General features: G+C 43.4%; 1 protein-coding gene across 1 annotated transcript in view; it reads left to right on the forward strand.

The window, feature by feature from the left end:
- LOC310792030 (voltage-dependent L-type calcium channel subunit beta-3-like) overlaps positions 1-26,551 on the forward strand; it is a gene marked incomplete at both ends in the record, with an annotated part of 49,958 nt that overhangs the window by 9,649 nt on the left and 13,758 nt on the right. Inside the window, one exon of the mRNA XM_083653713.1 lies at positions 22,492-22,557. Within this exon, the coding sequence (XP_083509839.1) occupies positions 22,492-22,557 (66 nt within the window). The remainder of the gene's footprint in view (positions 1-22,491; positions 22,558-26,551) is intronic.

Here is a 26,551-nt window from a genome sequence, read left to right on the forward strand (position 1 = left end):
TCTTGATTTTGTAGACTGCAGCACTCGAGAAGCAAGATAAACATAAAATCCCAAAACAAAACAGGTGATAAAAATATCTGACTTAGCTGCTGGGCTTTGTCTTGATAGGATTATTTCTTGGTGTAAAACACACTGAAATAAGGATGAAATGTGCTACTTGATCAAATGTCTAGCAGCAAGACGTATACAGTGTACACACACTTGTATTTGTGTGTGTGTGTGTGTGTGTGTGTGTGTGTGTGTGTGTGTGTGTGTGTGTGTGTGTGTGTGCGTGTGCGTGTGCGTGTGCGTGTGCGTGTGTGTGTGTGTGAGAGAGAGAGAGAGAGAGAGACTGCCGTAGTGCTCATATAGTGGCCTGCCCTAGTGGCCTTTCCAACAGTGAAATAGATAGGATATTAATAGGTATGGGAAGTGTTTTTAAGTGTGTATCTGTATGTCTGTGTGTTTCTGACCCACTGAGGTCAGCTTCACAGCACCTCGCCCCACACTGCCCCGCCCCGGCCCGGCCCGGCCCGGCCCACCTCAGCACCGGATATTTTCTTTTCCATTCTCCATTATGTAACCCACTCATGTGTGTCCCTCCGCTCCCAAAGCCTCCCTGGAGATCTGAGTGCCTCCCCTCATCGCCCATCTGCTGCTGCCTGCCCTGCCTGCCTGGCTGTCTGGGCTACAGGCCACGGTGCCAAATGGACCGAAAAACATTGCAGTTCAACCAAAAATGAAAATTCTGCCATCATCTACTCCCCCTCATGCCAGTTGAAACACAAGTGAAGTTTGTCTGTATAACACACAGGGGGGTGCTGGCAACCTCCCTCCAGCCCGTCTCCAAAACAACTGAAGTCAGTGGGGACCGGTTCTTCACAGTTCCAAAAAGATCTATATTTACGCCGCCATTTAGAGCAAATCTTAACTACAGCTGATTGATTTGCAACAAATAATAGCTCTTACTCACAGTGTGCCTGTTTTTGTCTGTTTTTGTTTTGGAACTCTTAACGACTTCAATTGTTTTGGAGAAGGCCGCGGCTGCTAAGTTGTTTGCAACCTCCCTGTGTGTCACATGGACTAACAAGTTTCACCTGTGTTTCATTTAGAATTGTCATTGTTGTGGGAACTATAGATAGTTGGGTCACGTTACTTCCGGTAGCCGTGTGTGCATGTGTGGCCGTGGGGGGATTTCCCCCACGCTCATCCATTGACCACGATGATGTCGACACCGCCTGAATGTATTCTGAATGTATTCCTTTAAAGCAGTGATTCCCAACCAGGGGTACGTGTACCCCTAGGGGTACTTGAGCAGCTTGCAGGGGGTACTTGGAATGATTGGGGATTACATTTTACTTCCAAAATGATAAAAACAATATTCCAAGTAATAGGTCAATCTTGGTAAAACTGATGACTTTTTCCAATTGAAAACTGTCAGAATTGTATTAAAGGGGAGTTATTTAAATGATTTACATTTAATAATCAGATATTATCCTGACTAAAAGGTTGATGTGAGTTTAATAGAACAAATGTAGGAGAATCATCGACACACATGAGTGAGGGGGTACTATTGGCATGGCAAAAACCTCAAGAGGTACACAAGACAAAAAAAGGTTGGGAACCACTGCTTTAAAGGATGGTTTGTGCTATTTATGTAGGACCGTCTACCTGTACATTTACACGTGGGTTTCATACACATGCATGGATTCGCAGCTAATGAGTTCCACCATGTCATGATGTGGGTTTAATTGGAGCGTAAATGGAAAGAAAGAAAGAAATCACTGCTGGGGTGACTGAGTTCCCAGCTGTCACTTGCTGAGTTAGCGGGATAGCTCGGGGCCAGCATGTGTAATAGTGTTGGGGTTGCTACTTGATGGATAGTATACATTAGGGTGATCATAACACACCAGACAAGTACTGTAGCCTATGCCTACCTGTATAGCTGTAGGGTACAAATAAAAAAATAAACAAACAAACAAAAACTATTTCTTTCTCTTGAAATAATAGTATTTAGCCTTTATGTCCTCTTTCTAGCGGATGTAGTAGCAACTAGTCAACAACATTAATGACACATTTATGCACTCTCAGCGTTCATCAGCGCGCACGGACAGACTGAACGGTTTGGACACCTACAGACAGTACCTCACCTCACCTGTGTTGTGTAGAAGCCTATGTAGTTCGTTGCAGAGTGCCCTGAGGTACATGTAGGCTAGTGAGTGAGCGGCGTGCGAAGCAACAGATGCCACGCCGGGAAATAAGCCTTTAATGCCTGTAGGGCTCAGGGGAAAGGGTAACTTACTAAACTCACAATACAGACTGAAGTGAAACCCTCACGTCACTCGTCTGTGTGTCTTCTCCGGGCTGCATGCGCGTCGCGGCTCCTTTGGAAACGGTACATCTCCCCTTTTACGCGCAGTTTACGCGGTTAAACAACGGCGTTTTTCTAATCATTGAAGGACCGTTTGGGATAAATCCACTCGAATGCTTTGAGAGGTGAAAGCCAATCTGCTGGCACACGTGTCCATGTCTCCTCTCCTGCAGCCAGGTGAACCATAACCGAGCAACTAGCAGATCGCTTCAACCGCCATGCCACCCAAGAAAAAGGTAATATATTCCATATTGTGTGTGTGTGTGTGTGTGTGTGTGTGTGCGTGCGTGCGTGTGTGTGTGTGTGTGTGTGTGTGTGTGTGTGTGCGTGCGTGCGTGCGTGCGCGTGTGTGTGTGCATGCATGCGTGTGCGCGCGTGCAGGAAGGGTAGGAGAACGCACCATCTGTTGCACTGAGCGGTAATCTTTGTGTGAGGCCTTTCCACATCATTGCACTGCCACTCACTGTGGACTACTACAGTGCGCAGGGGGCGGATGGAGATGCGTTGTATCAACAACAACACGCATGTATTGTGTCATGTGTGGGACACGTGTTCAGGCAGGGGCAAACCATAATGAACTATAGAGGCCTCTGTGGATTACACACAGATGTAGTCTACTGAGTTGCATAACACAGAAAGAATATATTGAGGAATAAACGGTTCCTAGCCTTTACCCCTACTTCATCTTTTAGCCTACTTTTGCACAAGAAGACCTGCTGTGAGCTCGGTGCGTGACCCGGCTCAGCTGGATCTGAGTTTTAGGGAAATATTTCCCTCTTTATTGTCTCTCTCTAGTCTATAGCTGTGTTTCCATTACCCACTTTCTATTGCGATATTTAGATTTTGCGCATTTCTGAGAGTAATGGAAACACGACTTATGTTAAGAAGGCAGCTGCCTGGAGGTGCACACTGCACACATTACAATGTTGACTTCACCGCAGGGTGCAGTCAAGTGCCGTGTAGGCTACACACTTGCAAGCCATCATTCCATCAAGACATAGCCTACATGAATTGCAGATTTTTTTCTCACCTATAACATAATCCAATATTGTGTAGTCTTAGACTGAATTTCAATCATGGAAGACCAAAAAGGCATAGACACCCCATGCTGTCATACCCCTCAGCCCAAATGACGTCACCAAATGACGTCACCATCTCCGACGTCACCTTCTCTATGACGTCACCTTTGCAGGGTGACGTCTGTTGCCCAAATGACATCAGTTATGACATCATAAATGCCCTTCTCCTGGTACTATATAAAGCCCCCATCACCATAGCTTAAATCACACTTGTGCAGTCATCACTCACCTCGTGCCAGCATCCCGCATTCATCCAGCATCTCCAGAGCAAAAGCTTCACCCCACCACCTCCCCAGATCACCACCAATGTCATGACTCCTGTTGAAAACAAATCCCCTTAGGGGGGATTTTCTATCTCATACAGCACTGATGCCCCCCTCTCTCATAGCAAGAGGAGCGTCACATCATGGAGTCATACGCCATACTCAAAATGTCTATTCTGATTCAATAAAGATTGTTAAAATGTCTTACAAGTCTGTCATGATTGAAATGGAATTTAATTGAATTTCAGTTCCAATTTCATTATAGCCTATAGGCATACCGGTATATGCCCTAGAACGCAGTGCAGATTGCTTGGAGAGGAAACTTTGCTCACTGTCTTTTTAGTGCTGGCCCACTGCTGTTACCTATAGGAAAAGCCTCTTAGCTGTTACTGGGGCATTAGAGCAGGTATTGGAGCTGTCTGGAAAGTTGCAGAAGAAGACTTGGTAGTTGTTAGAGCTCCTTCATTTGGATTGTTTAGATTGGACTGTTTTCTTGTTTGTATCTACTTATTTATTTATACCGACAAGATTCCCCCCCCCCCCTGCTCGCACTGCAGAAAAGTGACAGCGGTGACAGTTACAGTAGTGATGCTTCAATAATTGCCTCTATGCTATGTGAAAAATGAACATAACAGGGATGCTTGGTCAAATCTTTTGTCATAACACCCCCCTCCTCCCCATGCCCCTCCTTAACTGTAATCATGTTGCATCATAGCTGTGCAGAGCAGAAGTGCAGAGAGACCTGTCATCCACGAGCTACAGATGAAATGTATCTATTACACTGTAATAATTACAGGACAAAGCAGGCCAGGCATTAAGCAATATAGATCATCAATCATATTAATGCAACCAGTATTGTTGCCTTTCTGTGAGGATAGCATTTCTCTCTCTCTCTCTCTCTCTCTCTCTCTCTCTCTCTCGCTCTCTCTCTCTAAATCCTGGATTGACGCATGCTATCTTAATCTCCTTACTCAGACACAGTCATGACCCAGAGTGATGGAGAGAGAGAGAGAGAGAGCGAGAGAGAGAGAGGCCCAAATACACATTGCTGTTTCCACTTTAATGATTATTTCTAATTCGATTTTTGGGATCTTATTTTTTTCTTTCTGTTGTTCAGTCAAAATTGTGCACAACCTCTTTACAAATAGTAGCTAAATGCTATGAACGAGTAGATTGTAATATCCTGATGCACTCTCACTGTAAAATCGAAATGATCATTTGGAGATTGCAGATCGTTGATGGATGTTACCATTGTTTTATTATTCCACATTTATGGACTGACTGTGTGGCATGGTCACAGACTAAAACTAGAAGGCCACTCGGAGAGTGCAGACGTCCATCAAGGCCAATTGCTTGTTTGTGCGTTGGATCCAGATCCGCTCTGGCTTCTTCTTTGGCCCATGCTACTCCCTTCCACCAAGTTTAATGAGAATCGGCCCAGTAGTTTTCCCATAGTCCTGCTGACAAACAGACAAACAAATGGCACCTGACCAAATACATAACCCCCTTGGTCGAGGTAATAAATTGTAACAAGTATTTCTTTTCTTCTTCAAAACTGCAGACTGGCGGTGACATGGTCATTAATGATCAAACCCATATTAACCTCATTTAAAGAGCATGATGCAGGTTAGACACCACTTTGCATTAATATGTGGGACTTTTATGTAGCAATTAGGATTCTCTTTTGTTTTTTGTTTTTTTTCCCCACACATAGCTGCATTCTAGACTGGTTCTGGCACGCGCACATAAAATCCCGCAAATCTAGAAATAACACCTGTGGCGATTTTAATACACAGTAATCAATAAATGTTCCCTCGGAACATTACCTCCGTACGCCGACCGTCTGTCCCGGTTTGACCTGTCCGCCCGTCGAGAGGCCGCTTGCTACAGTACATCACCTCCCCTCTGGAGCTAAAAATCTCCTCTTCTCATGAGCTCCAGCGAGTGCCACTTGCGTCCGTCTCAGACGATAAAGTTATCCACCTCAGACCATTCTGCAGCCGGCTTACACGAGCTGAGATGGTCGGACCCAAATGTATCTTTGCAAATAGGCGTTATTTTGAAAAAACGATTGCATATTGGGGGTCAACTAGTTTTTACTACTAGATAAGTTTGACTACTGAAACTATAAAGTGCCATATAACCATAGATAGAGCCCAAACTAAACAGAAAGTAAACAGTTACCTTTGGAGGAGAAATGGAGCGGAGTTTTCTTTTTCTCCTGTCAATGCCGAAATGCATTCTGGGCAGTGTCAAACTATCGTACCAGACAGAGGGTCAAATGCTATTGGTTTTGGTGGTAAATTATCGTACAAATACGATAATTATCGTACGTCTGGTGTTTTGGAATGTTTTCTGCTGTACACATTGACTGTATATTATTATTACAGTAAGTACAGTAGCGCAAGTGTCGTCACAGGTGTTATCTGCACAGATGGCTTTTTTTTCTTCTTTTGAACATGTGCATTATAATGCCACCTTTTTCTCCATATTTCTGCCCTGATGGCATGTTTTAATTTTGTTTTTGTTTTTTTGGGATATTTTCATAAGAATCTTGAGTCCTAACTGTAAATTATTCTTATTTTTTTTTTACCTGCACCACGCTCTTTAAGATACATTATATTGACTGTAGTTTAGATGCCTTGCCACCTTCCATCTATAATTGGAATTCTAAAGGGTTGTAATACAGCCATTAACTCTGCAGACTGTGGTTCATGCCAAAGTAAAGCTGGAGGTGCCAGCCGAGCCTAGTCGTCATACATGCTGTATGGTCGTATCAGACAGAGGGCAAGGTGCCGGTCTCCTCCAGACAGATGATGCAAAGCCGCTGATAAGGCAGGTCCTGGAGAAAACTGGATCCAAACAAACACTGTATGCAAAATGAACACACTCATAATCACCAAGAGCAGCAAGGTGACCATTGCTGCGTGATGAATAGCGCATGTAGCGTCAGTAAATGAGCCCCAGCTAAATGTAACAGGATTGAGTTATGGGATAAATGATCAGTATTCCTCTGCCACTGGAACAGCCGCTAGAAAACATTTATAGGCGAAACTAAGGAATTTGCGAGTACCTGGGCTCATTGCCAGCAGCTCATTGCAGGGCCGACAGGAAATTAGTCACAATTAGATTAGTGACCTGCTCCACCACCCATAATGCTTTGAGGTAAGGGGTGTTTGGTTTGCCCTTTTTTGATGCATGACTCTGTCCACTGCAGCTCGCCAGCCAGATTAATCAACCTTATTTATTCAGCGATTGCAGTCAAACTACATAAGAATGTTGTGTATCTGCAGATCCAGGACATGCCGAGATATGTTACTATGAACATGATATATTTTTTAACAGCTGGGAATCACTAATCATCAAACTCCACACATGATGTAGATCATTTAGTCAGCACATCTTTTTTCTCTAGTCCTAATTGAGGCATTCTCACAAACTGGGTCTTTTGCACTTTGATGTTTGATCATAAAGCTACCTGCTCCAACCTCCCCTCTCACTCCCCTCACATGAATTCACTATTACATATTCAGCACACGCGCACACACCTGCTCCCATGTGCACACGTGCACACGTGCACACACACACACACACACACACACACACCTGCTCCCATGTGCACACGCGCACACACACACACACACACACACACACACACACACACACACACACACACCTGCTCCCATGTGCAGACACACACATGCGCACGTGCACAGCAGAGCGTGCTGATGTGCAGAAGTTCAATATCAACCCAAACAAGCACAAACCTTTCACAATGTGAGGCGGTACATATTCATTTTATAACAGCTTTGAAAACGGTTTTGAATGATATTTAGGTAGGTAGCAGGCAGCAACAGACATCGTCCCAACTTTCACTTTAGCACTATTTGGCACTAATTTTCAACGTTGGTGTAGGCCGGTATTGTATTACACCTATGCAACATCCAAATGTTTTCTGGGATGCTCTGCCCAGCACAGACGGCTCCCACAGAGGTTTGGTGCAAGTTAAACACCTTTTTGTTGCACCCAGCTTCTCCATGCTCATTACTTTTTTTTTTTAGATTCTTTGATTCCAGTTCTCTAACATCTGGAAGAAATGTCCTGAGAGCTCAAATGGATGTTCGTAAAGTCCACAAATTCAGCCTCCCATGCTTTGTCAAGGGAGCAGCAACTTGACAACATCAGTCTTGATTCTTTAATGCGAGATAGAGCTTAGATCAGGCCCAAAAAAACCAAGCCCGACCCAACCCAAGCCCGAGCCCGTTCTGTCTGGGCCTGGCTCAGCCTGTCCCATTGGCTGCTTATGGGCCTGAGCCCAGCCTAAATCCCACATTTTCTTAGTAAGTTGGCTGTTTATCTAAACTATAACACTGTTGTATGTTAAGTCTTATGAATACATAAGGCTTTAAGGTTACAATGTTATAACATTCTGATTATCACACCAAATGCAAATATTACCCCAATTATATAAATATCTGACCACGAGCCCGGGGAATAGAAGGGAAACTCCGGCCTGGGGCTGGCCGGGCTCGTGTTTGGGCAGAGAATCTAACCTGCTTTGAGATACCTGCATTGGCTGAACTCTCAAAGATTACAGGAATAGCTATGCGGTTGTACAGATATTAAGAGTTAAATCATAGAAACACCCTACAGAGTGACTGATTATTTTATAGGCTGTTTGATTTGATTTGATTTGATTTGAATTGAATTTATTTGGATATAAAAGACAGAAAATCCAAGGGATGTGTCGGTCATATCGGTATCGGCCGATGTTAGTAATTTTTTAACACATCGGCATCGGTCCGATGTTGCAATATTAATATCGGTTATCGGTATCAGCCAAAATTTTCACATTGAGAGGAAACAATGCGATAAATCTATTATATGATTTATGGGCTTTTCCACATGTTTTGGAAATAAAGAAATGCATTACTTTTTCAAATTCACAGTGTTTACGTGTGTTTTTCAGTATGTACACAATTTGATTATCATACAAAAGTGTTTTTATACAGATCATATCGACATCGGTAAATATCGGCCATAAGAGCAATGTTAATATCGGTTATCGGTATCGGCCAAAATGTTCATATCGGTGCATCCCTAAAAATGAACATTACAGAACAATCCCAACAATTCCCAATTCCCCCCCGGGGATCATTAAAGTCTTTCTGATTCTGATTCTGATTCAATCAAGAAAAAAGAATACGAGAGGTACAAGAAACAGTACTCAAAAACTAACAAAACAAAAGAAAAGACTCCACTACTCTAGCTTATTACTCAGCAGGTATCTTTTCAGAAACTGCTCAGAGAATTCGCAGTGTTAATTTCATTGGGGATCTTGTTCCACTCCTCTCCCCCATGTAGATCAATGTACTTCTTCCCACCTTGCTTTTTAGATGAGCTAGTTTCACGTCTGCTACACGAGCTCTGGTGTTCCGGCCGTGAGCGTCCCCAACAAACTGAAAATACTTAGTCAAGTATTTTGGACACAGGTCATGCAATATTTTATAGACCATGATGAGTTTCAACTGTTGGACTCTACTTTCAACAAGGAGGCAATTCAACTCTTTCAAATGGATTGGGCTAATAAGCGTTCTTGGACTGAGGTTAAGAATAACCCTCATTAGTTTGTTTTGAGCTTTCTGAAGCTTGTCCTTTAATCCTTTAGTTAAACCACTGTACCAGGATATACAGGTGTAGTCATAATGACATTGAATTAAAGACGTAGCTAAAAGCCTCATGGTCTTCTTGTCCAGGAATTTAGATATTCTTGCCAAATACTTTGTCCTTGAGCGGATTTTCTCAATGACAGAGAGGGCCATAGCCTCACTCGACATACACTGGTCCAATTGACATCCCAGATACGTTACACAACATTTTTCGTGTAGCTTAGTACCATTACATTCCACCGTAAAACTGTGTTGGTCCCTTAAGTTTTATTTAGTTCCGAAAACAATACATTCAGATTTGTTGCATAACCATGAGCTTACATTTTGAAGCTCTTTGCTGAGTGATGATCTAACTGATTCTAAGCTCTCTCCGGCTACCAACAAGGCGGAGTCGTCTGCGTACAGAAATAAAAGATATGAGCAGGCTGATTCCATGTCATTAATGTACAAGACAAATAATAAAGGACCAATAATGCTTCCTTGGGGGACCCCACAGGTGAGGTTTCTGGGCTCAGACAGTACCCCTCCTACTTCTACTCTTTGGACTCTGGCATCTATGCATTATGCCTCAGACAATTGTATGGCAGTTTTTTCCCTTTGGAAATGTTTGCTCCACATGAGAGAGGCATCCTGAGCAAAAAGTGTAGAGATAACAACTGCCCCATAAAGAGAGAGCTCAACATGCACAGAGAGAGTTACCCCCGACTTTATATTCTCAACCTCCCATATCGCTCTGCTCTGCACTGAGGTAGAACTTGGGCAGAGGGAAGGGAGAGAGGGAGGCTGGGCCAATCGACTAAAAGGCCTGCCCGTTAGTGGAGACACTAGTGTATAGAGAATGTGTAAGTTAGAGTCAAGTAAGTCAAATTCTTTTTCACTTCAGTACATTCACAAAGTTGATTTTCTTCAGAGTTCAAATATTGGAATATCTGTTCAGTTGGATTGGGAATGTCGGTACATTCAACCTGTCAATTAGTCAACAAACAAAGTGCAATTTCCTGTCACATTTCCAATTGATTGAATTGAAAGTGGATTGATCCCAGAGTCCACTTCTCTCCGCCTTGGCTCCGTCCTGTTCTCCTGGGGAATGTCTCAATTATCTATGATGTTATTGTAAATGCATGTCCTACTGTTATAGAATTTAAGTCATTACATATTCAATAAAGCTATAATTGCATACACATAATTATTGGTATGAGTTATTAGAAAAATGCTCGTCACATGGACAGGCCATAGGCAGACACCATAATCTACAGACAGCCTGCTCATCTGTTGCCTCTGTGGCATCGAGCAGGTCAATGCGTTCTGCCACACACGCGCACACAGACAGACATGGCGCCATTCTATATAAATAGTTATTGGTGTTCATCATAAACTGCACACACACACATAGATGTCACACGTGGCTGACCTTGCTTTGCTCCAGCCCTGCTACAATCTTGAGTGTGCTGTGTGCTCCAAGTCAGATTCGCCCCTCCCTTCTCCCTCCCCTCTCTCTCTAACCTCTCTGCCTCAGTATAAGAACCATGACAACTGTTATATCTTTACTGCATTCTGCATCCTCTGTATTCCATACATCATGTATACTGAGAAGATCGCAGTCCCCCTCTAATGAAGTTTACAGGGGTATCGATAGTATTCTGTTACACTAACTTACAGCACCACACGGCCATCTTGGTAGGAAAATAGCAGGTTATTGTAATCAATTAACAGGTGATTACAATCAAGTGACACAACCAGCCAATGAGCTGTGTGTATTGTAGCGCCATCTTGGTAGGAAAATGCTTGTGACATCATGGGAATACTATGGATACTGTATGTTTTGGCTGAATACATTCTTCTAAGACAACTTCTCGACTCCTGGCTTCAATCAATATTTGGTCGTCGTTTTCATATTGGCTGAAAATGTTGTTTATGCGGGATGAGGAGTGATGAAATTCCATTCCATAACAGCTACTAAACAAAACTAAAAGAAAATAAACTAAACTAAACTCGGGATGAAGTGCCAACCTCTAGACGAGCTTACTGCTGCCCCTCTAAAAGTCTCTGTCTGAGGGCCCAAGCTGCTCAGTTTTCATGGCTGGAGGCGCACACACACACACACACACACACACACACACACCCGCGCACGCACTCACGCACGCACACACACACACACACGCACGCACGCACACACACACACACACACACACACACACACACACACACACGCGCGCGCGCACACATGCACACACACACACACACACACACACACACACACACACACACTCACACACACACACACACACACACACACACGCACACACGCTGATTTCCCAGATGTCCACCTACCCCTCGTATAGGCAAGCATGTGCTGCTGAACCCAGCCCTCTCAGTCACTGTGGAGTTACACTGTCGCCTAGTTCAGCTTTGATGTGGGTTGTTTGATGCTTTATACTTTGTGGTGATGCTGGACCAATGTGTGAGGAGGCGTGCGAGAAGTGTGCATGTAGCCTTCAGGGTAAGCAAGCATGCACTTTATTTTAGAGCGTGTCTTCGTTTCTCTCTGTAACTTTGAAGCTGTCTTGCCTGTTGTGTGTGTTGGTGTTGTGGCTGGCTCATGCGTCTGTGTGCTGTGCTCATTCATATTTGACTGGTGTATTAAGTGTCTCAACTGGTTTGAATGATGATGAGATATCATTAGTTGGTCACTGTCTTTGACTGAGAAGTACGCTACAGTAGCATCTGTGATGAACACTGCCAAGCCGACCTAATTATACTGACATTCTCTATGGGAGATGTAACTGTCACTTCCATAGTCCCTCTGTGGATCTCCTATTGATTCAGATGTAGTGCTGAATAACTGTTAGTGTTTATTTAGTCCATGACAAACATTGTGAAACACTATTCGTTTTGGAAGTGTGATGAATGAATGAATGTCAAATTCTCCTAGGATTAGAGAGGCTTCGATCACTTTTTTCCTCTTTTTCTTTTTTTGCCGATCGCAGCAGGTAGGATATAGCAGTATTATAGGTCAAACAGTTACCATTTTACATACATTTCACCCATCAAATTGAGTCCTGGAAGTATCCACATTTTCTTTTTTCTACCTCAACAATATTTACTTGATCATTATGTAAACACAACCATATGGGTTCTAGGTAGCGTGACATGATTTAGTGAGATAACCGGAGCACAAGACTCAGACTCAGTGGCTTGCAGGATACACTTAATTCAACGTGGAATAGAGTACCACAGACAGGCATGATGTATTTTTGTAGGCTTACCCAGAAATCGCCGATGCTGGTTCATACTGTAGGGATAAAAGGCAATGGGATTTTTGTATGGGGAAAGTTTATGAAACAGCAAAGTTTGTGTTCAGCAAGATAATCTTCACAAATGAGGACCACTTTTATGACTTTTGAAGTGTAAATGGTCTTTTTTAACGCAATTTTCGGAAAACGCTTCAAAAGTCATAAAAGTGGTCTCATATTGAATATCGACCGATTCTGATCGATCGCTAGTCGATCGGGGCATCCCTAGGATCACTGCATAACCGGAGAAGTATTTAATTAGTGGGAGTGGTAAATAGGCTAGGTGGCATATCTTTAAATGGATATGTTTCGGACTCAGAAGACTGTGTACACACATTCTCACGGCCTGTGGATTTGAATGAATTGGGAAACCTGTGTGGAAAGTGGTGCAGCAGCACATGTTTTGTGTCTACACATGGTTTATACATTTGGCCCCAGGACTTTGGAATAATTGGTACAGTAGAAATGAAGGACAGCACCAGTATTTTTGCCAAGTGTATCATAGCCTACGGCAGGGGTGGGCAACTATTTTTCATGGGGGGCCACATGAGAAACCCAGATTGTTGCCGGGGGCCGAACAAATATTGTCATGCCGTAACCCATGGATGGGCAACTTTGATGATAGAGAGGGCCACAAAAAAATGTCCTCGCTAGTCGCTACCAGATTTTGCTGAGGGCTGAACGGCGCCAGCGTGAAAAATTTGGGGCATTTGAAGCCAGGTTTAGAGGAATAACTAATTTTAAATTAACAATTGTGATGTCATTATTCAGTCTTAACCACCAATATTTGATCCTTTTCCTCACTCACTCCTATGTCACCACCCTTCAGGCCCTTCAGGGCTTGAAATTAACTTTTTTCACCACCTGCCAATATGGCTGCTAGATTTTAAAGTTACCAGCCAATTAGAATTTCCACTAGCCGAAATGTTTTTCTTGAAATAAACCAGAATATGAGTGGGTTAATTTAAGCATAAGTATCAGTAAGTGGCCCGGCCGGGATTCTCAAAGCCTGTGTTGAGGGTCACACAAGAACAAAAATGCACTCTTGAAGCTAAATAAATCCAAAACCAACAAGTTAATTATTTAAATTTCTACTTCAATGTAGAACAGTCATTTCTTACACATGAGATTACTTTTAGCCTTTTAGTCATTAATATTATTGAAAGATATTCCATATTCCAGACTGAAATGCTATAACAGAAGAGTATTCCCCAGAATGACATGAACATTTGGACACTTATTCAGCGGGTATATTGCATGTTGCGTTCAAGTGCACTGTAATTTTTTTTTTTTTTTTTTTTTTTTTTGCAATTCCGCGGCCGTATGCCGTATGCCCGGGGCCCGTATGCCCGGGGCCCGTATGCCCGCGGGCCGTATGTTGACCATGTATGGCCTACGGTATGAGAGTGAAACCTATGATCAAAGCATGCTCTTCTAGGGAGTGAAGTAACAGTGAAATTGAGCTATTCCTTATTTTGCCTGGATCCCCATCAAGGTCCCCAGACCCTACTTTGGGACCTACTGATCTACAGTATCACTTTTTCCAATATCTCATATCAGACTTGTTAGCACCCTACTCATGCCACTTGTCACTTTGATATCTACAATGTAAATGTCCAGAGTGTAGTTAGCATTATGGACTTCTGCGCTCTTTGCCTGGTGTTCCTGTTAAGAACATGAAGAAACAGCTGAAGCTAAGCATCAGTTCAGACTGCAGTTTGCCCACAGTTCATTTTGTTATGCTATAGGCTCTCCAAACATGAGGAACTGCTAACGATCAGATGTCAACATCCATCTCGTTATCCCCATAAAACCTCTTTGCCTTTTTGGGTGGTTTGTTGTAGCCGGTTCAGATTATGCTCCCCTAAAAAAGAAATGCACCGCCGTTTACTTGGTGATCTCAGTGTGATCATTTGGTGCTCAAATGAACTGAAGCAAAACCTTTGAATAAATCACTCCACATATGCTTCGCAGCGCAATCTTAGATTCTGCCTCTCTATAAGATCCAGTCCACAGTTTAGTTTGTCCCCTTGAGATTGGGATGCTCCAGGCTAGCCAGCTGGCTCCTGGTGACTCAATGGCTTTGATTATTTTAGTTGAGGGTCCATCTCCCCAATCAGATACTCGCTTCCTAATGTGCTCCCCGGGCGCATGCTGAAAGAGCTGTGTAAAGGCTTTTGAGTGGGAAAGGAGTCACCTTCAGGTAGGGCCTGGGAGAGGGACTTTGAACGTGGCTTTACTTGCTCACCCGCCACATCCTTCTCCTCCACCCTCCTTGGCCCAGCCTCAAGCCACATAAGCACATTCATGGGCTGGGATGGTTCTCCAATAGGCTGCATGGACAGACAGAGAGGGACAGCAGGAAGAGCTATAAGGGAAAGGAAGTGGAGGTGGATGGAGAGGTGATGAATGGAGGGGGGTGGTTTGGAAAAAATGGCGGACTTAATTGAAGAATGAGTTGTGCTTTAATGGACATTTTGGTTGGAGTGCATAGTTTGACAAAAGATCAAATAAGCAGGCAATATTATACATTTGGAATTGTGGGTGATGTGGGGGGGGGGGGGGGGGGGGGGGTCATCAGCTTATTACAATGGCTTTGTTTTTCAAAATAAGTTGCTCTCTGAAATCTAATAATTTTTATGACACACAAATAAAAACCATTAAGAAAATGTCAACATTTATAAAAAAAAATTGTGAGGTTTGATTTTGTTTTCACAATTTGTTTTTGCGTTTTTTTTTGTTTTGTTTTTACAACTGATTTTATATGTTGATCCTGGGAAATAAGGCAGAATATTTTCTTTGGGAGAAATTGATGGGACTGAGATGGCTTTCTACACAAACGCAAGTACCGTAATGTTATAACCTTTGCACTTGCCAATTTTATGCCCTGCACCCCTACTGCCAAACTAGAAATTGGCTTTGCGTCTGTCTGCGTGCCTGTGGTCCTAAAAGGAGGTGTGGACAAGCGCATTGCTGGCGCATTGCTATTTTCAGGCTTTTGATACCTGGTCTAAAAGCCGGCACAGAGTATCCCTGCTATCTTCTAAAGCAGAGGTTCTCAAATGTTTTTCAGCCAAGGACCCCTTACAAGATAGAAAATATACCGGGGACCCCCTCATTCTGATTTGTGATTTTGGGCTAAGCTTAATTGTTTCCACGGTAACGTGCTTGACTTTTAATTTGATAGGTTTGTTATTAGAATGTAATCCATGAACCATTTTAGATTTAAAGCATAAACTATTTTCGTTGAACTATGAAGATTTTGCAAAAAAAAAAATATATTTATTACATTTACATTACGTCATTTAGCAGACACTTTTGTTTTGTCCAAAGCGACTTACAATATCACAATTTGTCAACAGTACAGAAAACCACTATGCAACACAATCAATGACAGCCAAGATATTTTGATAGACTAGCACCATGTAGGAAGTAGTTTGAGAAGGAATAAGTAACATGTAGCATTTTATAAAAAAAAAAAAAATTACTTGCAAACTTTTCGCGGACCCCCTGGCAAAGTGCCACGGACCCCTGGGGGTCCGCGGACCCCCATTTGAGAACCACTGTTCTAAAGGACGCAAAAGGCTGAGTGTAGGTATGGACGGATATGCCCTGCTACGCACATGTGAGGCACACACTTATCTACATTCCAATAAATAAATAAATAAAAACATAGTGTTGGTAAACAAACTGCTTGGGGTCATCAAAAAAGGGCCTTTCTGTGTGGAGTAGTTTGCATGTTCTCCCCATGCTCCCCTGGGGTTTCGTCCAGATAGGAACCCCCCAAAACATAAAAAAAAATGCTTCAATGGCGGACTTCCCGGTGCAGTAGTTCATGGTAAAACCATGCCCTCTTTTAACTCTATCTGCTCCTTCAACTCATACTAGTTAACTGCTGCGGTTACGCATTTCCGGGCACTTTTTTGTTGCTGTGATGTCTCTCTCTCTCTCTCTCTCTCTCTCTCTCTCTCTCTCTCTCTCTCTCTCTCTCTCTCTCTCTCTCTCCTCTCTGTTGGTGAGGCAAGTCTCGTGCCAAAAAAGTTATTGCCGTCAGATTGCAGATAGTTAAACCGGTAAAGGACTGGATTAGTTACAATCTCGGGCACAGAACAGGTAAAATACAGATAATTTTCATATATCCTCTCTCTCTCTCTCTCTCTCTCTCTCTCTCTCTCTCTCACACACACACACACACACACACACACACACACACACACACACACACACACACACACACACACACACACCAAGATGAATCATTTATTTTGCAGTGGGCGCTGTCCGTGGTGCTGAAGTGAGAAATGGACAGACAGGAGAGACCTCTAACTAATAGGCACATCGGCAAAACGTGTTTACCATTGATTTTTTCGTTTGCTAAAAATATGATATGAATTTAGGGACTGTTTCAAACTATGTTTTTCGAATAAATGTGGACATTTGAACTGTCTCTATGCCAATAATGTATGCATGGAGCACAGTGCTCTCCGTGGAGCCGCTGTCTCTGTGTGCAGGGGGATAGAGGCTTCAAGGTAATGCAATGATATCAATACATCAATCTGTGTCATGTAGAATGTAATTATTCTACTAAAAAGAGAATTCAGTGAAGCAATCAACTGTTCTTCATTGAAAAACTTGTATTAAAGTGACACAAACATGCCGATTTTGCCCCCACCTCTCTCTCTGTCTCTCTCTCTCTCTGTCTGTGTGTGTGTGTGTTTGTGTGTCTCTCTCTCTCTTTCTCTCTCTCTCTCTCTCTCTCCCAAATATGATTTTTGATGTAGTCTGTTTGTTTCCATATAGGCTATATTAGGTTGATTCGGTCTGTTCTTTGCTTGGCTGCAAGCAATTAGTCCAGACAAAAGCTGATGCTGATTGGTTGAGTTCATGTTACGCCCAAAACATACCTCTGAATAATTCTGGTACTACTTAACTTTTTGCAGACTTTTTGCAGCACTTTACTTGTCCCACTCCCAGGCAATAAATATATGTGAGACACCTGCAGTAGCAAGCTTAACATTGTTTAATAATTCAGCAGGGGTGTTTTGTAGCTGCTATTGGCTGGCTGACGTTGGCTTGCAGGAGAGGCGGGTGCTGTGCGAACAGATGTCTACACCAGACACGGGTAAACAAAAACACGCGCCTGGGCATAACTGTGCCCGAGCGGGAGAAATACTTCCTCCTCCTCCTCTCTCCTTCCCTCTCCTTGACATCTAATTATCTTTCTTGACTCTTCTTTCTTTGTCTCTAAACCATCCTTCCTAAATTCAACACCTCTTGTTGTCTCCCACCGGTCGGAGACCAAGGGGGGTGACTATGCATCATCTCAGTCCGTCCGTCCGTCTGTTTGTCACACTGTAATGTCCCAAATGTCCAGATGTAAGGTCCCAGAGCAACCACATTTGGCAAGTGGGTCTACAAAATGTTCTGATATTTTTTACCCCCCCCCCTTTTTGGGGGGGGGGGGGCCCCCCCCAAAAAAAAAGAAAAAGAAAAAAGAAAAATCATTTTTTTCGGCTACTCCTACAAATGTCCAATCTTCAACAAACCACGACACATAGCATGTGTGGACTGCCCTGCACAAAAGTCCCATAGCAGTTTGTTGATAGTCTACACCATTTTCATATAATTGACTTCCAAAGTTTGGTCAACTGTTGTGGGTCGGGTCTATTTCCCAAAACATCATCTTAACACAGGAACACATTGTACGATGCTAACCAAACTTTGTAGGTCCGCACACTGAAGCTCCGTTTACCTTTTATTAAGCCGTCCAAATGAAATGGGACGTCTCGAGCGACTGCTCTTCCTCAGACATAGAAAATCATACAAAGATGCCATGTAATACACCTGTGACCCGGTCACGTGATAGTCACATGACTCCAGAGAGCCTGATCTTGTTTTTCTTATGTAGGCCTACTCTACGGGTCTGATCTATATTTATTTTAACTGTATATATATTTGATGGTTGTGCAAAGATGTTTGTCTATGGTTTCTCTGTAGTTATGCATCTGTGGGTTTTATGTATTCTCTCTGGAGTCATGTGAGATGGGAATAAATACTTAGTTCCTGTACTTAAGTAGGATTTTAAGGTATCTGTACTTTACTGAGTAAAGGCTCATAGTTTACTTTTAATGCACGACAGACAAAAATGATGTAACGTTGTTTGTCTCTCTTGTCTCGTGCTCCCCCAGCTTTCACGCATTATGTGCGCCTTTTTTGTGGAAAAAACATATCACATATTTGATTCAAAGTATAGTCTTTATACATCTTAAAACATGTTTGGAGGGGATCTTCTAAGTTTAATAGTCTTCCAATCCTAGTACTATAATTGGAGGCATGTCCATCCGTCCCTCCGTCCGGAGTTGCAAGATGCGCCCTTGCTCCAATCGCCTCGAAAATTGTTGGTCCAGTGTGGGTTGACCTCCCTGTTTTTTAATGGAAATGCGTCTTTGTACAAACAAACAAACAAGGGTACGCACATTCAAAACAATACAAGACATGGAATGGCCGATGATGTCATCAATCTCTGATGTCACAGACAGTGATGAGGTCATAAATCACTAGATGGTTCTAGATCGCTCAGCCTGGGGGCCAGGTCACTACCATAGTGATGTCAAATAAATCACTGATGATGTCACAGATGATGTCAACAGTGATGTCACTCAAGCAATTGTGATAATATTGTTTGTCACTCGAGCATGTCATCAGTGATGTAACTCCAGCGATAGTGATGTCATCAGTGAGTGATGTCATCAGTGATCTCACTCGAGCAATTGTGGCATCATTGAGTGATGCCATCAGTGATGTCACTCGAACATTTGTCCCTTCAAGGTAGAGAGGTACAGTGAGCTGAAGGAATGGGTGATCGAGCAGGACATGACGACAGTCAGCTCCACTGTGCCGCCGAGGCAGGAGACCTAGACAAACTGAGGACCCTGCTGCAGGAAGACCGCTTCAGAAGACGGATCAATGAAAGGTGCCTTTGGAGGAACACCCTTCTGGGGCTCGCAGCCAGCCATGGTCACGCTGCCTGTGTGGACTACCTCATCACCCAGGGAGCCCAGGTAGACCTAGCTGATTACATAGACTACACGCCTCTCTCCTGGGCCGTGGTCTGCAGTAACCTGGACTGCGTCCGGATCCTTCTGGAAGCCGGGGCCGAACCCAACAGAAGGGCACACACAAAGACTCTGGTCTACCTTGCTGCCCGTGATGGAAGGCTGGGCATACTGCAGGAACTCATCAAATTCGGTGCTGTTCCTGTTGACATAGACGACAGCGTTCACACCCTCAAGAGGTCTCCTCTCTACATCAGCGCTGAACATAACCACCTGGACTGCTTCCACCTGCTGCTCCAGGCCTCTGGTGTTCTGACCCGTGAAGTGGCTTCTCGCCTGCTGGATGAGGTGTTGCATAACAGCTGCCAGGCGGCCTTCGTCCAGCTCCTCCTGAACCACGGCGCCGACCCGGCGCTGGTGAGGAAACAGGTGCCGCCGGAGGAGAGGCCGGATCCCGAGGCTCTCAGGGTCTTTCTGGAGGCCAAGAGATGTCCTCGCAGTCTGGCCCACGTGTGTCGGATCCGGCTCCGCCAAGCGCTGGGCACACATCGCCTGGACCAAGTCCACTCCCTACCACTAACTCAAGTGATGAAGGACTTTGTTCTCCACCAAAACTGACTTGAAGGACTGTATTTATTTTCATTTCCTAGGTTTAGTTCTTCATTGTTTCAAACAAATCCAGGACTAGAGATTCAATACCATCAGCATAGCCTGTAGCCAATCCTACTACTAGTCCCCACCCTAAAATGAGTGCGCACAAAATTCTGTTTATCTTAATATGATGTGAAGTTTAGTTAGCTTTGTACAGAAACAGCCAGTAGAAATAATTTTTACTTTTATACTTGATTACATTTCAGAGCCTGTAATTCTTTACTTTTACTTGAGTAAAGTTGAATCAGTACTTCTACTTTTACCAGTCTTTTTTTTTACACAGGTCTACTTAAGTAAAGAATGTGTGTACTTTTCCCATTAATATATCCCGATTTCCACCCCCCGAGTTTTGTCTCGTTTGACCTTGACACTTTTAGCATATTTTTGCCTTTCTCTTCCACCTTTCTTGTCCCTTCCCCCCGCTCTCCCCGCCTCCTCCAGTAGGCAATAAGAAAGAACAGGAAAAAGCAATAAAATATAACAACTGAGGGGTTATGCAAATATAGCTGCCAACAACAATTCAACAATTTCATCACTGAGGTAGAGGGGGAATTTACAGAAATATGTCCAGAGAAAGAACACAAAAACTTTGCAGTATAAGTAAATGCAGGTAGATACAGATATAATAAGCATGTACATGTTTGATCTAAATAAAGGAATATATAAACAATGCAAAATCGAATAGTGAAACCCTTATTAAAGTCAAATGTTATTACGGTAAGTATGTGCAGAATGTGATTATGAATCTCCCCATTTGTGAAAACAATTTGATTTGAGAATGCTGGCTCTGATACACCGAGGACTCTGTGTGCATTGTTGCATTGTTAAAATGCACCGGGGGAGCGGACTGTCTAGGAGGTGAGAGTTGATTTGTGACTTTAGGATGCGAGTGTGTGTCTTGAGTGCCAGATTGATGCGGGGGCTGTGCATCCGCCCGCCAATGAGAGGGCATTAATTACCATGTCTTTGAGGGGACAATCTAATCTCTGGGACACATGGCACATAAACCTGAGTGTCCCAGGAGGGGACAATCTAATCTCTGGACACATGGCACATAAACCTGAGTGTCCCAGGAGGGGATGCAATGCGCCACTTCCTGACCATTAAAAGGTGGTGGGATGCAGAGGTTTGGGTGATTTATATGGATTTGATGTGATTTGGACACGTACTGCACTCCCTCTCTCTCTCTCTCTCTCTCTCTCTCTCTCTCTCTCTCTCTCTCTCTCTCTCTCTCTGTGTCTGTTTTTTCAAAGACTCATTATCGGCACGGCTGTCACTGATAATACTGTAGTGCAATGTACAATACTATCCACATTGCAAAAGCCCAATCTAGCAAGTCATTTAGTCTACTATTGAGTCCTAAAATCGTAATTTTCTTAAAATGAGTGACGGAATCTGCCAATGGGGTGAGACTATTTCACTTCATACCGACATCTATCTGAATATGTGGACTTTGTTTGTTTCAAGTTCTGTGTTGGGCCACAGCTATGCCGTTTTACGTGCAATCAGGCTGAAACCTTCAGGGTGTGTAAAGGGCACCCACGCGGGTGACTTGACGGAGCCGGACTTTTTAATTAGGCTAACTAGCTAATGATGTGATGTCATCAGTGATGTCATCAGTGATGATGTCATCAACGATGATGTCAAAAGTGATGACATAAGGGCGTGCGCGCACGCACACACACACACACACACACACACACGGAGGCATTGTGACAAGACTGATCAGTGATGTCACACACACACACACACACACACACACACACACACACACACACTGATGATGTCATCAGTGATATCATAATGGGGCACACACATTTTGACATCACTGATGCAATAACATTTAGTGAGCAACACACACATCTGGCGCACCAATTAGGGCAGGCAAGGCTACACAGCAGCCGAGCTACGGGCGAGGCCGCGCAGCAGCCGAGCCTAGTTTCTAGAAAATTCCTGAAACAAGTGAAAGTGCATTGGAAACAAGTGGAGGTAATATCTCACCCATTTGGGAGAGTTCTCATTTTAAGAAAAATAATATTGAAATGAACTGACTTGTTAAGATGGACATGTCTTTTTGCAGTGAAATACATAACCCCCCCCCCCCCCCCCCCCCTCTCTCTCTCTCTCTCAGGGAGAGCGTCATGACTCGGATGCCTTTGAGGAGAGGAATGCCCAGGTGCAGTTGGAGACGTCTAAGGTACTCTCTCATTGTTGCATTAGGGTATAAACCCCACCTGCCCCACCCCAGCCCACACACACACACACACACACACACACTTTTTTCCAGACAGGCTGCTCTCAAAGACATGATTACATCACAGACAGGAAACGCAGACATCCAGGTTTTCGGATTAGCAGAGCAATATTCTGCTACTAAAATGACTCATTGCAATGTCTTCATCCTTGTCATCCATCCCTTTATGTGCTCAATGGCTAGAGAAGGGTCATGGTGAAATCCTGTTTAAATAGCCTATCTAGGACAAATGTAACGACGAATGTTTTCATTAATGCTATACTAGGACTGTAATCTGTAATCTGATTATAAAATCACTTGTTAGTCTCACTTTTTCAAAGGTTTTCTCGCATATTCAAGGGTAGAGAAACAGAACAAGACTGATAATGACAGAATTCGCTGTGATTCACACTATAACCTGAAGGAGCTATAGAGAGTTTCAGACACCGTTTTGAATTATAATGAAGGGATGCGCAACTCAAAATGCTGGATTGAAAGTAGGTGCAAGTAATGAACAGCTTTGATTAATTTACAGTTACAGGATTTGATGAAGCTTATTTGGGGGGGGGGGCATAAAAACATTAAACATAACGCATTCTATCAAAACTGAAAGTTTGATTAAAACCTGACATCAAAGTCTTTCTTTAAGCATTGATTCATGGAGGTCATTTCACAAAGGCATAACGGTATCACACCAGATAAGAAAGCTCCGCCCCTCACTTCGTCTTTGAGCTGCACCTGCTGATGCCCGTCATCATGCTGGAAATTGAATTAAATCCTCCTGGCAGATTGAATGTGCTCCCACTGGTGCGGTGTAATTAAGGCGGCAAACACCCTGGCCCGTCCCACGCTGACCCCACAGCGCCACACTCTCCACGCTGGCCTGTCCCACGCAGACCCCACAGCGCCAAACTCTCCACGCTGGCCCGTCCCACGCTGACCCCACAGCACCAAACTGTCCACGCTGGAGGCATTAGCAGCCCAATCGGCACGTCGTTGACATTTGACTCTGATAGGATTACAACACCAACGGGGAGGACGGACAGCTAGGGATGCACGATGATATCGCCGCTAACGGCTTTCAAATGAAATATCGGCATCGGCCTGAAACGATCATTTTTACCGATATAATAGGCAGGTAAAATTATGCTTTAATTATGGCCAAATACTTGATGCTTAACTAAAGGAATATTTGTTTAAATGAAAATGTTACATACAAAAAAAAACTTTACATAACGTAAGTTGAAGTAGTTTTCTTAATGAATGAATGTGTACATTTTGAAAAGCATTGTATTTATTATTTCTGCATCTGCCAGTCGGCCATCATGAGAAGAGTAGGCATAATACATGTGTTAATTCCACTACAGGAGAGACTTATGTTATCTGAAATTAGGTGGTATAATTAGGTTATACTAGAAACAGAGCCTACCGTGCCTCATCCTCATCCTCCTTCCTGTCCTCCTCCTCAGAGTTCTCAACGGGTCTGAAAATTCAAACCCGACCCGACCCAACCCTAGTAAGTTGAAGCCCGAGCCCGATCCGGCCCGACCAATGAGCATACATTATCAGCCCGAACCAAATGTCGGGTCCCGTCGGGCTCGGGCTCAAACTGAGAACTCTCCTCCTCATCGCTTAGTCTCTTAAAACTAACCTCGCGTCACCAGGCTCTTCTCGGCGAGAAAGAGCCTGGCTTCCGTTCACAATTGATTTTGTCACCCTACCTGGTTCCGGCCTAGAGCCCGCCCTAGACAGGAAGGGCAGCGTTTCTAGCTCGTCAACTTTTACGTTAACTTGACAATTTGACACAACGGCAAACAACAAAACAAAAGATGGACGTACCGAACGAACTTTTTGAAGAAGTTGTTTTAGAAACATTGCGGATTCACAATCTCACATCGTATAAGCCAATACAGAAGCTTTGCATCAGACAATTAATCGAGGCAAGATACGTCAAGTTAACGGCAACAAAGACGTTTTTTGGCGCACTGCCTTCCGGTGTTCATTCTGGTTCCGTGGTTTACGCCCCATGACAAAAAGCGGGGTGAAAGGTGCCCAGACTACTTAAAACAGACAAGTTGGCTTCCGCAATTTTCAAATGCTTCCGCCATACCGTCTGTAATTCGTGGGGGAGAAGCATGCGCCAACCGGAATGGGAAGCAGAAAGGCGGGTCTTCCGCTCATTAGTCCAATCAGATTTTTTTTAAGGCGGGTCTTCCGCTCATTAGTCCAATCAGAATTTTTTTTCGTGGACACACGTGTCGTGATTGGTCTGATTTCCCGTCGAACTTCCTTCCAGTCTGAAGGTTTTTTTTCCCAACTTCCTTGTGTTCTGGGGGTGTACCGTACAGACTGTTTAGCTGCATTCGCCGGATGTAGATGAGACAGTCTGTTTTAAGAGACTACTCATCGCTCATTTCTACCGTCCCTCTTTGGTTTCCTCTCGAGGTCTCGTCCGTTTCACGGGCTCGCAGACGCAGCTCGCGAGCAAGTGCGTGCCGCTGCGCCGCGGATCCCTCTCCAATTATAGTGTGGTGAGATAATTTATAAGCATCGGCAATGTGCCAAAAATATTGGGATATCGACAAAAGAAATCCAATATTGTGCATCCCTATGTTGCAGTTTTTGTGCTGTTATTGTATGCTGAGAAAGACATTTTAGAGGAGGAGCTCTATTCATCAGTGGAAAAAGAGCAGAATATTTGGCCATTGTTTCCATAATGCTTGTTTATGGCTGGGTGGCCCAGTAGGAAATGTTCATTATGATAAGTAATAAATATGTAGTTCATACATGTACATCATTATGCTTTTTCTTTCCTTATTCCCATATGCTGCCCATTTAACCAGCATCCTACATTATCTAACTCTCTCTCTCCTTATGAATGATTTAAGGTCATACTCTATAATTTGCAAGCTGTTAAAAAACCTGCAGAGCTGTATTGGCACCCTGCGGCACTTAAAAATAGCACACTATTCTAGATCCCACACACACACACACACACACACACACACACACACACACACCCACACAAACACACACACGTACACACAAACACACGTACACACACAGAGCATGCGCAAAGACACACCGGCATGCTCTGAGGCACACACACCATAATTATATCATGACTGCATAATTATTCTGGCTTCACGAGATAGAATATTAATATACACACACCAGTTACTAAGTTAATGTATTCTCTAGTTAACGACCCTTCTATCCTTTAAAGATACATATATTGTTTATTGTTTTTAATTGGGCAGATCGCTTAAAAATGTCATCTTGGTTTATTACATATTTGCAGTCACTTCATAGATTACTTCTGTAGCCGTATACAGTTATATACCAAACTATTTGTATTGAAAAATGCTTGGTAACGTTGAGTTTAAAAGTGTCATAGTATCAAATCTTCTGTCTAGATATATGTTTCCATATTGATCTTATTTCACAATAGTTCGAGTTTTTCAATACAATATTGTTATTGGCTTGTGGGAAAAGACTATTTCCAAGGCACATATTCATGATGAATGGCCATTGTCAACTTAAATCAGTTGAATTATAAATTATTCAGAATCTGCTCACCCTTTTAGCTTCACCCAGTTGACCTTCAAGTCAGCGTAGAAAGAATTAAACTGGATTTTTGCTCATGACTTTCTGAAGAGTACCAAGGTCCCTCTAGCCTACTCCATCCCAGCAACAAACTTAATCGCAGTTTAGAGTACAGCTATTAATGATCGCCCGGCGAGCAACGCTGAACGTTAATTATCGCTGGATGCTGATTTTTGGCGCTGTCGCTCATAAAAGGTATAACTAAGCGATAGGAAAACGCATCGCAGAGACGCAGTTTCATTTCATTTGCTTTATTTTCACTTTCTCTCAAGACATGGAGGTAGAAAAACAAGAGCTAGCAGTACTTTCTTGAGCCAGCGATGGGGTCAAAGTTGAATCCAAATGAAGTCTT

The sequence above is a fragment of the Poromitra crassiceps genome, assembly GCF_964638095.1.
Source record: "Poromitra crassiceps genome assembly, chromosome: 17".
In the NCBI taxonomy this organism is placed as follows: domain Eukaryota; kingdom Metazoa; phylum Chordata; class Actinopteri; order Beryciformes; family Melamphaidae; genus Poromitra; species Poromitra crassiceps.